The sequence below is a fragment of the Lissotriton helveticus genome (assembly GCF_964261635.1).
Source record: "Lissotriton helveticus chromosome 1_1 unlocalized genomic scaffold, aLisHel1.1 SUPER_1_unloc_58, whole genome shotgun sequence".
NCBI classification, from domain to species: Eukaryota; Metazoa; Chordata; class Amphibia; order Caudata; family Salamandridae; genus Lissotriton; species Lissotriton helveticus.
Genome location: NW_027611701.1, coordinates 993092 through 1010007, shown reverse-complemented (window position 1 = coordinate 1010007; position 16916 = coordinate 993092). Strand labels below are relative to the sequence as shown.

The 16916-nt window shown below is 49.1% G+C and overlaps 1 protein-coding gene across 1 annotated transcript in view; it reads right to left on the bottom strand.

Moving 5' to 3' along the window:
- LOC144806261 (uncharacterized) overlaps positions 1–16916 on the bottom strand; it is a 380563-nt gene that overhangs the window by 305309 nt on the left and 58338 nt on the right. The window contains 1 exon segment of the mRNA XM_078672655.1: positions 155–211. Within this exon segment, the coding sequence (XP_078528781.1) occupies positions 155–211 (57 nt within the window).

Genomic DNA, 16916 nt, shown 5'->3' with positions numbered 1-16916 from the left:
GTAAGTGTGGTCGAGGCAGCAAACTCCCAGCCGGGTGAGTCGGCTTCGATACCACAGAGTCCTTGGGCACCGATCGGGGTGCGAAGGCCTTCGGCGCCACCTTCAGCGGCAACGTGAAGAGGATCGGCGTCGAAGTCTTCGGCGTCGGGACAACCGGCTTCGGGGTGGAAGGTGTCTTCGGATCCGACGTTGAAGCCTTGTCCCTAATCCGCTTGAGGGAGTCCGAGACCTGCTTCGTAAAGGAAGTGGACGGTTTCGTCGACCCGACAGTCGACCTCTGTCCACCCCCAGGGGAAGACCCGAGCGTCGATGACTTCGGCTTCTCTGAGCGAGGCGTAGGAGCATCCTCCTTAGGTGCGCCACGATCCTTGTCTTTGGCCGCAGACGCGGACGGCGATGGTTTCGGATCGGCGGCCTTGACTACTGGCGTCGGGGTTCCGGTCTACGGCTCGACGCCCTTGCCTGATGTCGGCTCGACGGCCTTCTTGGACTTCGGCTCGATGGTCTTTCTCGACTCCGAGTCGGCGGCCTTCTTGGACTTTGGCTCGACGACCTTGACCACTTTCGGCACCTTGACCAGGTCGACAGCTTTCTTCAGCGTCGACCGCTTCGACACCTCGGAAGATGACTGCGTCGATGGGGGAGCAGACGTCTTCGGTTTTGATGGTGCCTCGGCCATCTTTGTTTTCGTCGACACCGATGGTTTCAGTTTCGGTTTCGACAATGGCGGCTCCGCCGAAGTGTCCGTAGCCGGGCAAGAAGGCGGGGCCGTGGATGCTGGTATAAGGTCTTGGGTAAGGCCGAGTGGAGATCCCTCGACCTGAGCCTTTGTAAATGTACGAACGGGGCATAGCTCTTCCTCTGAGCTATCTTCCATGGGGCCATAGGCCTCATTGTCGTCTCCTACCTCGTCGACGACTTCTTCTACATCGAGGCCTTCGACATCCGCGTCGCATTAGATGTCCACCGTTGGAGGTGAAATCTGCATTCGAACCTCTTGTTCGTCTGCTTCTTCGTCGTCGAAGATGTCCACCGGTGCCGGGGCCGACTGCCGGGCCGCCATGCGCGCCACGCGCCGAAGCCGAAGAGTCTTCGTCGAACGAAACTTTGAACAAGCCATACAGCTGGCTTCATTGTGGTCCGGCGACAGGCACTTGTTGCACACCGGGTGGACGTCGATGTGTGGGTACTTCGATCCACACACGGGACACTTCTTGAACGGGCTCCGTTCCATGTCGTGTTGTCGAGGGTCTTGCTGCGTCGACTGGGCCTCGATCACCGAAGAGTCACTCGACTCCCTGGAAATCCAACTCGGGAACTGAGTCGGAATAGAACCGGGGCACCGAACGCAAACAATACCGATGGATAGAAAAAGGTCTTCGGGCCTCGAAAAAGTTTAAGTTGATTCCGAACTGGAGATAACGAAATTACATCCGAACCCAATGGCGGAAAAAAACTATCTGAGGATGGAGTCGATGCCCATGCGCACTGTAGTCCAGGGGAGGAGCCACCTATCTCGTGATACTTCGAAGACTCTTCCAGGACAACAATGTGCAATCATCCGGACCCAACACTAGGCGGCGATCTATGCTATAGATATGAATTCAGCAGCCCACATTCCTCGAACAAATACTTTCAGAGTTATGAATTTTCAAAGTTCGATAAATATATCATTTCGATGCGCAATTACGCACTACAAGAGACAATGGGGATGGTGGAATTTCAGGAGAGGGGTTCACCTCGCCTGCCCTGCCCTAAAGGTGGTGTAGGCTAAGTGGGGACCCTCCTCCTCACCTAACTAATTTTCCCACCATTCCTCCCGCCAAAAGTGGAGGAAAGAGGGATTTACCTCAGCCACTATCTGCAGGTTCCTGGGTTGGATTTAAAAGGCGGCATTTCCTTTGAAGCTTCCCACCCAGGAAGGCCATCCTGTCCGGGAGGAGGTGTGAAGCACCTCCCCCCAGAGCTGGCTTTGTTTCTGGTATCTGGAGCGCTGGCTTTCACCCCATGATGTCAGAAACATGTGTGGTGGTGACAGACTGGTGAAAACAAGTCAGGAACCACACCAGTGCTTGGTAGGTTTTCAAGGGATTCTCTAAAAGGGTCTCTAGTCTAAATCCATTATTAAATCCACCACGGGAATCAGTGGGGATTTATAAAGACGAGATGTTTGGTCCCAAACATCTTTTTTTTACAGAATTTTATATAGCGCGAACTTGACCCGAATCGGGTGTCAGAGTGCTTTACATAGCACCAGTTATGTTACATGAGGACACACATTCATTTTGGTTAGGCACGGGAGATTGAGTGATTTGCGCAGAATCACAGGATGTTCAGCGTCATTGCCGAGACTCGAACCCAGTTTCCTATATTCGGAGTGGACCGCCCTAGCCGTTAGGCCAACCCTCTTTCTTACAAATCAATGGAGACATCATGGAGCTAGGATACTCGTTTTGACAGGTATCCACCACATCTACTCTTTATGGCTTCCCTGTTCAATTACAACATCCCCAAGTAGGTTGGACATTTATTTATTTATAAAGTTTTATATAGCGCGAACAGGATCCCCAAGGATATCAGAGCGCTTTACAATAGGTTGGAAGAGAGGACAAACATGAAATGTACACAGCGATTGTAAAAAAAAACGATAAACAGTAAACAGTGGTACACGTATAGAGTATAGTATTATGCTGAAGAGACGATCCATGACTGTTAGTTGTGCCATGGAGATAGAAACCAAGAACAACCGCCTTATGAGTGCCTCCACCATTGTAGGGGCGTATCTGCTCAAGCTGATATGCCCACATATAGGATATAGTGCACCCTGCCTTAGGGCTCAAGGCCTGCAGTAGACACGACTTACCTATACCGTATGCAGTGTATGTGGGCATGGCACACAGGGCTGTGTGCCATGTCGCATCGCAATGGCAGAGTGCTTAGCCATGGTGAGGGGTCCGTGCGGTGGCACAGTCAGTGCTGCAGCCCCAGAAGACCCTCTTCAGTACCCATGCCCTCGGCACCAGGGGTACCATATAATATTAGGAACTTACAGTGGCAACTGAAGTGGTGCCAATCGTGGTACAGTTTTGGGACACGAGATCTGGCACCTGGTTAGCAGGAACCTAGTGCACTTACAGTACAAAACTACATCAGAGATCGGCCAAAAAGTGGGGGCCTACCATGTCAAAAGAGGCCCTTTCCCACACTTGCAAACTTGTGTATCCTTATTGGACATCGATAGGGTTTCAGACCAAGCAACAGGTCTCCAAAAATCACAAATGTCCACCAGGGTCGAAGGCCAATTGAATGGTTTCGCAGTCATTTGTCCAAGGTTTGCAGACCTCATGGGCCACAATGTGGAACCCAGCTTCGGTCTTAAAATCAGCTAATTGTTTTCCAATGTTAACATTAGGCAGCTCCTGTGCCAGAGAGAGACAGGATGGTACCACAGCTCCTTAAGGCTTTAGTATTGTTTCACGATGCGGGGAACAAGTCCCTTTATCCTGTAATGGTTCGAATTGTAGCCAGCCAATCAGGGAGCTTCAGGTCGGAGGACCCAACTTTGGGTTTATGTATCCGAAATGGATGACAGGAAGATTCACTGACCGATTCTAGGCTAAAGATCCAGCTAGCTTTAATTTAATTGACTAGTGGCTTGATTTGAAGCCCACAAAAAACACACTTTTCAAATGCTCAACTTCACAAACATAACTGATGGATTTGTAGCAAATGAATCAAAGGCCCTTCCATGAGTAAAGTGTGTTGTAATTTCGTTCAGCCTTTTTTCTGTTGATCTATTAGTAGCTTTTTCAATGGGAATTAAAAATGGCACTTGGCCACCCACTTGATAGACGTACATAAAAGTAGCCAAGCCAAACCCAAATAGTTTTGTGCAGATTCACTGCACTGTCCCAAAGTTATTACATGTTCATATATTATTTATATTACATGGGATTCTGTAATCCCTGTATAAAAGGGAGTCTTATAGGGCCAGATGTACGACTGTAATTTGCGGCCGCAAAGGAGATTTTAGCCCCTTTGCGACCGCAAAATAGGTCTGCCCAATGTACTAACCCTATTTTGCGAGCCGCTAATCGATTAGCGACTCGCAAAATGGGGTTAGCGACTCCCTATTAGGAAGGGCCTTGCCAAGAGCGTTCCTTCCTAATGTTGAATGTTGTGCGACAGCAATTGAAAAAGTTTACCACTCGCAAACAGGAAGGGGTCCCCAAGGGACCCCTTCCCCTTTGTGAATGGATGCACAAATAAGGCCAGTCAGGTTTTTATGGGTAATGCGGAGGGACTTAAAATGTATACGTTCTTTTATGGGTAACCAGTGAAGTAAGCTTAATGCTGGTTTTTCTGAGGAGCGGTTGTTCGTGCCCATCAGAAGTCTGGCCGCAGAGTTCTGGACCACCTGGAGCTTGTGGATCACCGAGATGGGGGCTCCCAAGGAGATGGCGTTGATATAGTCGAGCCTGGATAAAATCAGGGCTTGGACTAGAATCTTTTTAGCATTCTCAGGCAGCTGGAGAAGGATTTTCTGGATAGATCTTAGCAGGCCAAAGCAAGAGGGCGCTGTTTTTCTGGCTTGAACTTTGAACGTAAGCTCATGGTCCAATCAGAGTCCCAGACTCTTGATTTCATTTTTTGGAGTAGGTCCTCGTCCCATGCAAGGTGGCCATAGAGTGGAAGCATCGAAAATTGCCTGATTGCCTAATAGCATGAGCTCGGTTTTGTCACTATTGAGTTTGAGTTGAGACTGACTCATCCAATTGGCGACTTCTTCCAGACAGGAACTTAGGTTAGTGTGGCACAGTTCTACTTGACTTAGGGAGACCACAAGCTGTGTGTCGTCGGCGTAGCTGACCAATTGAATTCCGAAGGGAGCCACTATCTCGGCCAGCGGAGACATGTATACGTTAAAAAGCGTAGGGCTAAGGGAGGAGCCCTGAGGAACCCCACACTGCAATGGTTTGGGTGAGGAGTGAGAATTCCCTTCAAATACCTGAAAGTACCTTTCCTGCAAGAACGATTCCAACCAGGAAAGGGCCTTTCCTGAGACTCCTAGACTGTTTAGGCAAGATAGGAGGATACAGTGATTCACCGTATCAAAGGCCGCACTGAGGTTCAGGAGGATGATAGCCACAGTACCTCCCACGTCCAGGATCCTTCTGGACTCCTCAACCACTTTTAGGAGTTCTGTCTCCGTGCCTTGTCCCGGACGGAAGCCAGTCTGGGAGGGGTGGAGGAGATTGAAGGTTTCCAGGAAAGAGGACAGTTGGCGGTTTATGAATCTTTCCGCCAACTTGCTGATACCAGGGAGGAGCGATATTGGACGATAATTAGATAGTTCTTCGGGGTCAAGATGTTTTTTTTTTTTTATTAATGGTTTCACCATGGCCAATTTCCAGTCCCGTGGAACTATGCCCGATTCCATCGAAGAATTGACCAGATTGATTATGGGTAAGATGATGGCGGGCAAGGCCGCTTTTAAGATGTGGACAGGGGCAGGGTCCAGCGGAGAACCACTTTTTATTAGGTTAAGGAGAGGCGGGAGAAGTTCCTCAGTAAGGGGAGTGAAAGATGTCAGTTTGGGAGCGTTATTTTGAGGGGATGTTTCGGACTGAGGGGATGAGTCAAAAGTAGGGCTAGGAGGAAGGTGCGTGAGTATTTTTTGAATTTTGGTGGAAAAAAAGTTGCTAATTCTTCACAACGGGATCCCGTTGCGTCTGGGACAGAGGGGGGATCTGGGGCCTTCAGAAGGGATTTTATAATCCTAAAGATCTCTTTTGGTGCGTTAGGGGAGGAGATGATTTTCTCTGCATAGAAAGCAGTCTTAGCTGCCTTCAGAGCAGATTTATAGATGTTGATAGAGGCCCTGTATTTGGTTTTTTTTCCCGAACTATAGTCTTTCTTCCATTGTCTTTCCTCTCTTTTGCAGCCCTGCTTAAGTTTAGAGTTCAGGGCCAAACCAATGGTCGTTACATCTGGCCCTAATTTCTTTATAATCAGCAACTTTAACGCAGCGAGTCGCTGATTAAAAAGAAAAGACATCAGAACTCGACTATTATAAGTTACTAGCAGCCCGTCCCGACGTTGTCCGGGTATGAATTGCTGCCGGCCAGTAGTATATTGTTTTGTAGGATTTCTTATCTGTCACAGGCCTGTGAAGCGCTCCGATTCACAGTGCACTGCTGATGCACTTAAGAGTGCGCGTTCAGTAGTGTGTGAACTCGAGTTTCCCTACTTTATTTTTCCTTTCAATATTATATAGCGCGAACTCGACAACATGGCATGAGCACAATTTACATTACAGAAGAACACATTCATTTGTGGTAGGCACGGGGAGACAAAGCGATTTGCCTAGAATCACAGGACGTTGAGCTGATACCGAGATTCGAACATAGCTCCCCAGCTCTAAAGTTCGCAATTTTAGAACTTGTGGCAGGAGGTGTGTCTAAAAGTGTATGTCGGTGCTGGCCATCAATGAGAGAGACCTGTGCATTTTTCAAATGGATGGTGAAAAAATATGAGTATGTTGCTGGAGATGTGTGCCGCCATGCCACCAATGTACTTACAGGGGGAGGGTAAACACCCATTATTCCGCAACTTTGTTTCCGCATACCATCACTCCGCATACTTTCATTACGAAAGTACAAAGACTCCACAATGCCATTATAACGTATGGCATTACATTTTATATGCTTTTACCACGCATACATTTACAACGAAATTCGTTGTAAATGCATGAATGGTAAAAGCATGTTTTTTTTTAATGTTTGGATATGGTAAGTATGGGTATAGGGGTGTATGTTTTGAGGTACTGAGGTATATGTTTTGGGGTGTTTGGGTATTTTAAGGGTTCAGATATAGTTTTGGGTTATGGGGTACAGGGGTAATTTTAGGGTTTAGGCATAGGTATGGGTTTTGGGGTACAGGGTTTTTTTAGGGTTCAGGGCTAGGTTTGGGTTTTGGGGTATAGGGGTATTTTTAGGGTTCAGGGGTAGGTTTGGGTTTTGGGGTACAGGGGTATTTTAAGGGTTCAGGGCTAGGTTTGAGTTTTGGGGTACAGGGGTAATTTTAGGGTTCAGGGCTAGGTTTGGGTTTTGGGTTACAGGGGTATTTTAGGGTTCAGGGGTAGGTTTGGGTTTTGGGGTACAGGGTTATTTTTAGGATTCAGGGCTAGGTTTGGGTTTTGGGGTACAGGGGTATTTTAAGGGTTCAGGGCTAGGTTTGGGTTTTGGGGTAAGGGGTATTTCAGGATTCAGGGGTAGGTTTGGGTTTTGGGGTACAGTGGTATTTTTAGGGTTCAGGGCTAGGTTTGGGTTTTGGGGTACAGGGTTATTTTTAGGGTTCAGGGGTAGGTTTGGGTTTTGAAGTACGGGGGTATTTATAGGGTTCAGGGCTAGGTTTGGGTTTTGGGGTACAGGGGTATTTTTAGGGTTTAGGGATAGGTTTGTGTTTTGGGGTACAGGGTATATTTATAAGGTTAAGATGGGTTAGTGTTTAAGGGTGTTGGGGTATTTTAAGGAGTAAGGGTGGGTTATGATTATGGGGTGCAGGGGTATTTAAAGGGAGCAGGATGGGATTAGCACACGAAATGAGACATGGCATGAAGGGCGGAACGTACCACACGCCCCCAGCGTTTGTCACGCCCCCAGCACATGCCCACAGCAAAACGCAGACACGCCCACAAGGGACTACTTTGCTGGCACGGTTCTTTTACCTTTTAAATGTATATGGTGGGCGTCTGCATAGCCTATGTCCTTCTGCTGCAACTGCCCTTTCCAACGCTGTATTGGGTGTTGTGATTGGTGCTGTACTTTTTGAGTTTACCCGCCTCAAAGGTTTAGGCTCTCTCTTTATTATATTAGTATAGATTACGATCGATTTCTGAGGTCAATGCCTGCTGCAAGAGCCAGCAGCCAGGGTGAATGGCAGGTCAGGTCATGAAACATGTTAGAAATGAGGGTCTCTAGTTAGCATTGGCTGGCACCAATGTACAAATAGGGACTCTTCTTCCTAAGTCAGGGCCTACCCCCTTTGACAACCCTGCTCAACCCTGTGGTAATGTAGCACAAGCAGTTAGGCCTATCGCAGAGGCAGTGTGTGAAGCATTTATGACCATGCACAATAAGGCAGTAACGACACCACAAAAGGACACAACTCAAGTAGGTATAGAAAAATTATATCTGTATCTACGATTTAAATCAAGACTCTCAAAGCGTTTTAACAAGCTACAATGCACGTAAGCCAGTAGGGACTCGAAAAGGCAATAACGTATTCACCAGACGCGACGCTGACTGAGTTCAAGGCCGGGGCCTGCGCGACGCGTTGCATACCAGATACCTGCACTTGAAAGGGGACACAGCACGCAGCTTCTCAAAGAAGCGGAGACGGTGACAGGCGGACTCCCAGTGTCAGGTCCCCCACGAGACGTGTCCCTAAGGCAGCGCAAAGAGGCAATAAGAACAAGGGGGTAGTGTTAGCAGCAATCACACAATTGCAGAAACTACATAAGAAGCAAGGAAAGAAGCAACATGGATGCCAGCGATCCCTTAAGCTTGGTAAGGTTAGCGTTCTAGCTGATTTACCGAGTTGAACTCAAGCAGGTGAAGCGCGTGTGGAACTACGCATTTCACCTGAGCCTTTGGAGTAGCAAGACGCGTATCCTTGTGCGGCGCGTAGTCAGGGAAATTATCGCGTCGCGTGTATCCAGAGTTTGTTGCAGCAATTACTTGAAGAATCTCCGATAAGTAAGACTGTTCCGAATTAATTACGAACTAACTGTGTTGTGATTTGACTGATGTGCGCACGCTCCTTGGAGGTTATACCTTCTCTTGAGCCTGCGCAGTTAGTAGCGAATTTCTGACGAGGAGAACAAGACTGAATAAGTGTTTCAAAAGCTTGTATAGCATATTTTCCTCTGTGCTAAATTGGTCTTGTTTGCGCACGCTCCTAGAAGCTCCGCTTCACTTGAGTTTGCGCAGTTCAAAACTGTGGCATACTGTAGGAGAGTAGGGTCTGCTATCCTATGGTCACCCCAAATTTTTGCTTTTTGCTTCACTGGATTTCGACTACTGAGGCTGTGGGCCTGCTGATCAGACCCCCAGCCTGCTGTTCTCTCACTAAATTACTGACACATGTGCTATAGGCACATACCAATTGGAAATGGACTCCTTGTCAGCCCCTGTATAATGCACTATAGGTGCCCAGGGCATAGGGGCCACCAAGGCCTACCAGGGGCTGCAGCATATCTTTTGCCACCCCTGGCTGGTTCTTAAATTGATACAACTGGCTGATCACTCAGCTGGGGTAAGGTGGTGTAAGCACCCCTTGCTTAGATATAGTATACCTATATCTAAACCTATATCTGGACACATGTAAACCTGTGAGCCACTCCTATGGAAGGCCTCATCAATCCTGGAGGCAGAGTGCGTGGTTTTATGTGAGATGGAGCTCTAGCATGAGCTGAGCCTGTCTGCAGCTGTCGGGAACAACTCCCTAAGCTGTTTCAGGATAATGCCATACCATATACTCTTAAGTGCCTTATAATCCTCGCGGTTAAATAGCAACTTTGGTTTGGCTTTATCAAAACATGTCGTGTAAGGTGTCATACGATTTGGAATACTATCCCCTCGCCAGTTCTGGCGACGGGGATAGCATTCCACCCCTCTAGAGGGGTAAGACATGTTCCTTTACTGTAATGCGGTTAATTTCTCCAAAGACCTTAGATCCACAAAATGGATGCCTCTGCCACAGACAAATGTCTGGACCCCTGCAGCTGACCGAAACTCGGCCAAATGGGTCCTGGACAAAGGGTTTCCTGTCACAGGAGGGTGTCACCGCCCTCCAGACAGGAGATAGTGGATTGTAGCAGGGAGGTCTGAAAGAAACCAGACACTGCCTGGGGCGCACAAGGCTGCCCCTTGCATAATCCGGCCAAACCGGTTCTGGGGCACTCCAGCCCTCGTGCCAGGGCGGCCTGGATCAAAGGAAAGGGGTGTATCCACCCCCTTCCTGGGTCCCACCCATAGGGGGGGACCTAGCAGGTAATCACGCCCCCCAGATTGGAATAAGAGTGGGAGCAGTGCCAATGCACATCAGATTTCCTGGAAGAAACATTAGAAACGAAACTCTGGACCCTTGGACCTCCATCTCAACGTGGAAGCCCGAAGAATCTCCCTTGTGGTCAAGGAGTGACCACCCTGCAGCAGCAGGCACCATCCAGCCCTCGACGTCTACTTAGTTGCAGTTCCCGCCGGAACTCGAGCGACTGAGATCGACGAGATCAAGCTTGCCTGCCTTCCAACAGCCCGATCCACAGTCCCTGCAGAGCTGAGACCCGTGGAGGCGACCGGAAGCGTGGGGCACGCCATCTTGAATTGACCACGAGACGCTGACCGTGCAGCCCACGAGTGACCCTCGAAGCTGTGCACCGGGGTTTGAGAAGCCCCCACCCTGAGCTACTCCTGAGCCGAAGTTCAGCCCTCCACACTCGACGAGTGCTGCGTGGGGCCCTTCTGCTCCATTTGGCTCAACGCGTTGGCCCGGTCACTTGCCCGCTGGCTATTGGTCCCTGTGCTGACGAAACTACAAAGAAGACTCGTGAATCTGGTTGCTCCAGATCCACACCAGCTCCCCTGAAAAGGAGCCCCGACTCTGACCTTCCTGGTCCGAGTGAGAAGCAATCTTCTGATCCCGCGTGGATTGCTCTTGCCAAGTGTTGTTTGCTCCAAACTTGAAGCCGACTGCACCGACGGTGAGAGCCTGCGTGGGACAGATCGTGACCTGCTCCTGGACGTCGCAGATGCCCCAGAGCCCACGTGACAGCGGAGAGAAGCTCCTCGACGACCACCTGATTGCACCCGACATTGCCTGGTTCCGTCCTGGTTCCACCCTGGTCACTGCTGAGTGACCCAGACTCTGTCCCCTCTGCTTTCAGGTACCCTTCGACTCGAGTCCACCCTTGGACTCCACCGGACACTTCATCTTCAACCCGCCTGCAGCCCTTTCAGCTTCAAGCACCAAGAGCCTGCGTGTCAAAACCCGACGCCACTTCGACCCTGTGCACCCACTTCCTGTGGGTGAGGTAACTTTGCTCCGCCGGTGTTCCCACACTGGTGCACATCTCTAGGGTCTGTGTGTTAAGTTTTGTTCCTCTAGGTCCAGCGGAAGTGTCCTTAAACTTTAACTTTATGACTTTTACGCACCATTGGTTAACATTGGTGCATGCGTGCGCTTTCCGCACATCTCCCGAATCCCGAGGGCCATTCCCGACTTCAGCATTGCTTGTCCTGACTGCTCCCAGCGATTCCCTAGGCCCTAGGCCTAACCACTGCTCGAGTGGCATCTCTTATACCACTTGTTTAGTATATGGTTTGAGTGGCCACCCGCCCTCATCCATAATTGTGCAACTTGTATGTTTAAACAGTGCTTTTGATTTAACGCTTGTGCCCCTTTATTCATAAAGAATACTGGGGATTGTTTTTAGTAATAAACACATATATTTTTATAATATATACTTGTGTGGTGTCCTTTCATTTGATATTACAGGATTGTATGTGGTAAAACAGCTCGCTTAACACGACCTCTTAAGTTAAGCCTTTAGGCTGCTTAGTCCATGCTACCCCTAGGATAGCTTGTCTAATAAGGTTGACTTACAACCAGACACCATAAGGGATTGTTTGGTCTGATAATAGGTGGTTCCAGAATTGGAAACATCACCTATCAGGCCAACTTCTCACATTGGTGGCAGCGGTGGGATTTGAGCTTGCTGTTGTTTTACCATTGCAATCTTTGTATCAAATTGAAAGATCACATCAAGTACCTCTAGGTACATATAAATCAAAAGCTTAGCATATTAAGTTCTACTGAACTTAGTAGTTGTAGATTAAAGGGATTAGCACACCCTGACTACAACTCACTAGTAAGGTACAGTAGGAAAACACTTAGTGTAGGTAGGTGCATCACTTACACCACACTAGAGTCATGTCTGACACAGGAAAAGCCTCAGGGTCTACTCCTGTGACAGTTGACCTTACCCAGGCAACTTTTGGATATGACAAACTAACCCGAAAGGACTTGGTTGCCTTGTGCAAATCAAGAGGGTTAAAAAGGGGCAGAAGCCCCACCTGCCAAATCCTGGTAGCCATCCTAGAGCAGGATGACTTAGAAAGGGCAAAGGAAGCTTCCCTAGAAACAGGAAATGGAGGGAACCCCCCTGTAACTGACCCCCCTCAGGAGGAAGATGAGGAAGAAGAAGAGGAGGAGGAGGAGGACTCAGAAGTTGAGGACTTAGAAGATCAGGATCAGAGGGGTAGCCAGGTCCCAGTTGCCAGGCTTAGCCAGGCCAACTTAGACCTACTGGGGAATGGAGAGGGCCAGCACCTCCCCAGATCCCATCATGTTATTCTCCCAGGCAACAGAAGAGTGAGATCTCCCCCAGGGGACTCTCATATTTCTAGTGCCTCCAGAGAATCACAGAGAGGCATGACTGCTTCTCAAAAGCTAGAGCATAGGGCCAGAATGAGGGCTGTCAAACTCCAGATAGAGAGGGAGGAGGTAGCCTTGGCTCAAGCTAGACTTGCCTTGGCAAGAGAGCAGAAATTAAGTGGCTTAGATGCCACTGGTGGCAGCAAATTTCCAAGAGAAAAAGACAGGGGCTATGACAATAGAAACCTGACAAAAATTGTGCCCCCCTTTAAAGAAGGGGATGACATCCACAAATGGATGACTGCTCTTAAGAGAGCCTGCATGGTACAGCAGGTTCCTGAGGATCAGTGGGCTGCAATTTTATGGTACTCCTTTTCTGAGAAAGGGAGGGACAGGCTCCTCACAGTTAGACCTGAGGATGCCAAAAACTACACTGTCTTGAAGAGTGCTCTTATTGAAGGGTTTGGCCTAACCACTGAGCAATACAGGTTGTTGTTCAGAGACACCCAAAAAGCACAGACTCAAGACTGGACTGATTTCGTTGAGTGTGCCACTAAGGCTTTGGAGGGTTGGTTGCAGGGAAGTAAAGTTTCAGACTATACAGGATTGTACAATCTTATGATGAGAGAACAGATCCTTAATAACTGCACAAACCAGCTGTTGCATCAATACCTTATTGACTCTGATCTGACCTCTCCCCAAGAATTGGGAAAGAAGGCAGACAAATGGGTCAGAACAAGGATTAAGCAGAAACCCCAGAACCAAGGTGGTGACCAGAAGAAAACAGACCAGAAGGGTGGTAATCAGAAAGATAAAGAAAAAGACCAGAAGTCTTCAGGCCCCCAAACTAATAGTAAGGAGGGTGGTTCCCAAAATGGGAACAAGAAGAAGAAGAACAAAGGTCCAAAGACACCTTGGTGTAATACCTGCAAATCAGTTTCACACTGGGGCAGTGAGTGCACCAAGGCAAATCCAGTCCCCACCACTCCAGCTCCTAAAGCAACTGCAACCCCAAGTACAGTAAGCAGTGGTGGAACACAGTCCAAGGGTGTAGCTGGGTTGACCCTGGGTATTGAAGTAGGATCTGGCCTAGTCAGAATCCCTACACAGGCAGTTCTCCTGTATGATGTGGACATTGAGTTGCCCACTGCAGTAAGCCCCAGTAACCTGGGCAAATACAGGCAGACTCCCTTAATTAATGAGAAACTGGCTCAAGCCTACAGGGACACATGTGCCAGTGTCACAATGGTGACACCTGACTTTGTGGACCCTGGACAGATTGTACTAGGTGAGAGCTACCTAGTGACCAATGCAAGCAACTCCACTACTTCCCATAGTGTGGCAGTTGTGAACTTCTCCTGGGGAGGGGTTGATGGCCTAAAGAAAGTTGTGGTGAGTGCAGACCTACCAGTAGACTGTCTGTTAGGCAATGACCTTAAAAGCTCAGCATGGTCAGAAGTGGAGTACAGGACTCAAGCAGAAATGCTAGGGATTTCAGAGCATGTCCTTGCCATGACAAGGGCTCAGGCTAAGAAGTGCCTTCCTGAACCAGTGGTGGATCTTGGAACAATAGACCAACCACAACCCAAGAGAAGGAGCAAGAGAAGAAAGGCTGAGCCTTCCACCTTGCCCCAGGTTGAGGATCAAGTTTCAGAGGAAACTGATTCTGCAGTCCAGGAGGAGACTGTCTCTGAGGAACTTGAACCTGACCAGGTTGAGTTTCTGGGGACAGGGGGACCCTCCAGGGCAGACCTGAGGCAGGCTCAATTAGATTGCCCTTCCCTTGAACCCCTCAGACAGCAGGCTGCTGCTGAGGCTGCTGGGGATGCCCAAGGTACCCATACTGTGTATTGGGATGATGGACTCCTTTACTCAGAGGCTAGAGACCCCAAGCCTGGCATGACCAGGAGGTTGGTTATACCTCTGCAGTTTAGGGGGTTTCTTCTTACCTTGGCCCATGATATTCCCCTTGCAGGACACTTAGGCCAGAACAAGACGTGGGACAGGCTTGTTTCACACTTTCAATGGCCTCACATGTCAGAGGATGTCAAGGAGTTTTGTCGCTCCTGTGTCACTTGCCAAGCCAGTGGTAAGTCAGGTGGCACAACAAAGGCCCCCCTAATACCACTACCTGTGGTGGGGGTTCCCTTTGAAAGAGTTGGAATTGATATTGTGGGTCCAATGGACCCCCAAACAGCATCTGGGAACAGATTTATACTGGTGGTAGTGGATCATGCCACCAGGTATCCAGAGGCTATTCCCCTGAGGACCACCACAGCACCTGTGGTGGCAAAAGCCCTCATTGCAGTTTTCTCAAGAGTGGGCTTCCCAAAGGAGGTGTTATCAGATAGGGGCACCAATTTTATGTCCAGCTATCTGAAAGCAATGTGGAAGGAGTGTGGAGTAAACTACAAGTTTACCACCCCCTACCATCCACAATGCAATGGGCTTGTGGAGAGATTTAACAAGACCCTTAAAGGCATGATAAAAGGATTACCAGAGAAGCTCAGGCGGAAATGGGACATTCTTTTACCCTGCCTGCTCTTTGCTTACAGAGAGGTCCCACAGAAGGGGGTTGGCTACAGCCCTTTTGAACTTTTGTTTGGCCACCCTGTGAGAGGTCCATTGTGTTTGGTGAAGGAAGGATGGGAGTTACCTCTCAAAAAGCCCAAACTAGACATAGTGGACTATGTACTTGGTCTCCGCTCCAGGATGGCTGAATACATGGAAAGAGCATCCAAAAACCTGGAGGCCAGCCAAGAATTGCAGAAAGCTTGGCATGACCAAAAGGCTGTACTGGTAGAGTTCCAACCAGGAGAGAAGGTGTGGGTACTGGAGCCAGTGGCTCCAGCAGCACTCCAGGACAAATGGAGTGGACCCTATCCTATCATTGAGAAGAAGGGGGAAGTCACTTACTTGGTTGACTTTGGAACACCCAGGAGCCCTCACAGGGTAATCCATGTGAACCGTTTGAAAGCATTTGTGGACAGGGAGGACATGAGCTTGCTCATGGCCACAGATGGGGATCAGGAGGAAGAGAGTGACCCTCTCCCAGACCTGCTTTCCCAGAACCCTGATGATGGTTCAGTTGATGGAGTAGCCTTGGCAGGCAGCCTCACTGACCAGCAACAGATGGACTGCAGACAAGTTTTGCAGGCCCACAGGCATTTGTTTTCACTCACACCCAGCCAGACTGACTGGTGTACCCATGTAGTGGACACTGGTGACAGTCTGCCTGTGAAGAATAAGACCTACAGGCAACCTGACCATGTCAGGGATTGCATCAAGGCTGAGGTGCAAAAGATGTTGGAGCTTGGAGTGATTGAGCCATCAGAGAGCCCATGGGCCAGCCCAGTAGTCCTGGTGCCAAAACCTCATACCCAAGATGGAAAGATAGAAATGAGGTTTTGCGTGGACTACAGGGGTCTCAATGCTGTCACTAGGACAGATGCTCACCCCATTCCAAGAGCAGATGAGCTCATTGACAGATTGGCTTCTGCCAAGTTTCTGAGCTCATTTGACCTGACAGCTGGCTACTGGCAAATCAGATTAGCTGAGGAGTCAAAAGCCAAAACAGCATTCTCTACCCCTAGTGGACATTATCAGTTTGTGGTAATGCCCTTTGGTTTGAAGAATGCACCTGCCACTTTCCAAAGGTTGGTGAACCAAGTCCTTACTGGGTTGGATGACTTTTGTGCAGCATATCTAGATGATATTGCTGTCTTCAGCTCCACCTGGGAGGATCACCTGATCCACCTGAAGAGAGTTTTGGAGGCCCTGCAAAAGGCAGGCCTAACTATCAAGGCCACTAAGTGCCAGATAGGGCAGAGTAAGGTTGTATACCTGGGCCACCTAGTAGGTGGAGGCCAGGTTCAGCCACTGGAGAGCAAAATCCAGGCCATACAGGACTGGGCTCCTCCAGTTACCCAGACACAAGTCAGAGCCTTCTTGGGCCTGACTGGGTATTACAGGAAGTTTGTGAAGAACTATGGGTCTATAGTGACACCATTAAATGACTTGACATCCAAGAAGATGCAAAAAAAGGTTCAGTGGACAGTTAGCTGTCAGAAGGCATTTGATGACCTGAAGAGGGCCATGTGCTCTGCACCTATCCTGAAGAGTCCTGACTACTCCAAACAGTTCATTGTACAGACAGATGCTTCTGAGTTGGGGGTGGGAGCTGTGCTCTCACAACTTAATCAAGATGGTCAAGACCAGCCTATTGCTTTCATTAGCAGGAGGCTGACTCCCAGAGAGAAACGTTGGTCAGCCATTGAGAGGGAGGCCTTTGCTGTGGTTTGGGCATTAAAGAAGTTGAGGTCCTACTTGTTTGGAACTCACTTCCTGGTGCAGACAGACCATAAGCCCCTCTTATGGCTTAATCAGATGAAGGGTGAAAATCCCAAACTGCTCAGGTGGTCCATTTCCCTACAGGGGATGGACTTTACAGTGGAGCACCGCCCAGGGACTGACCATGG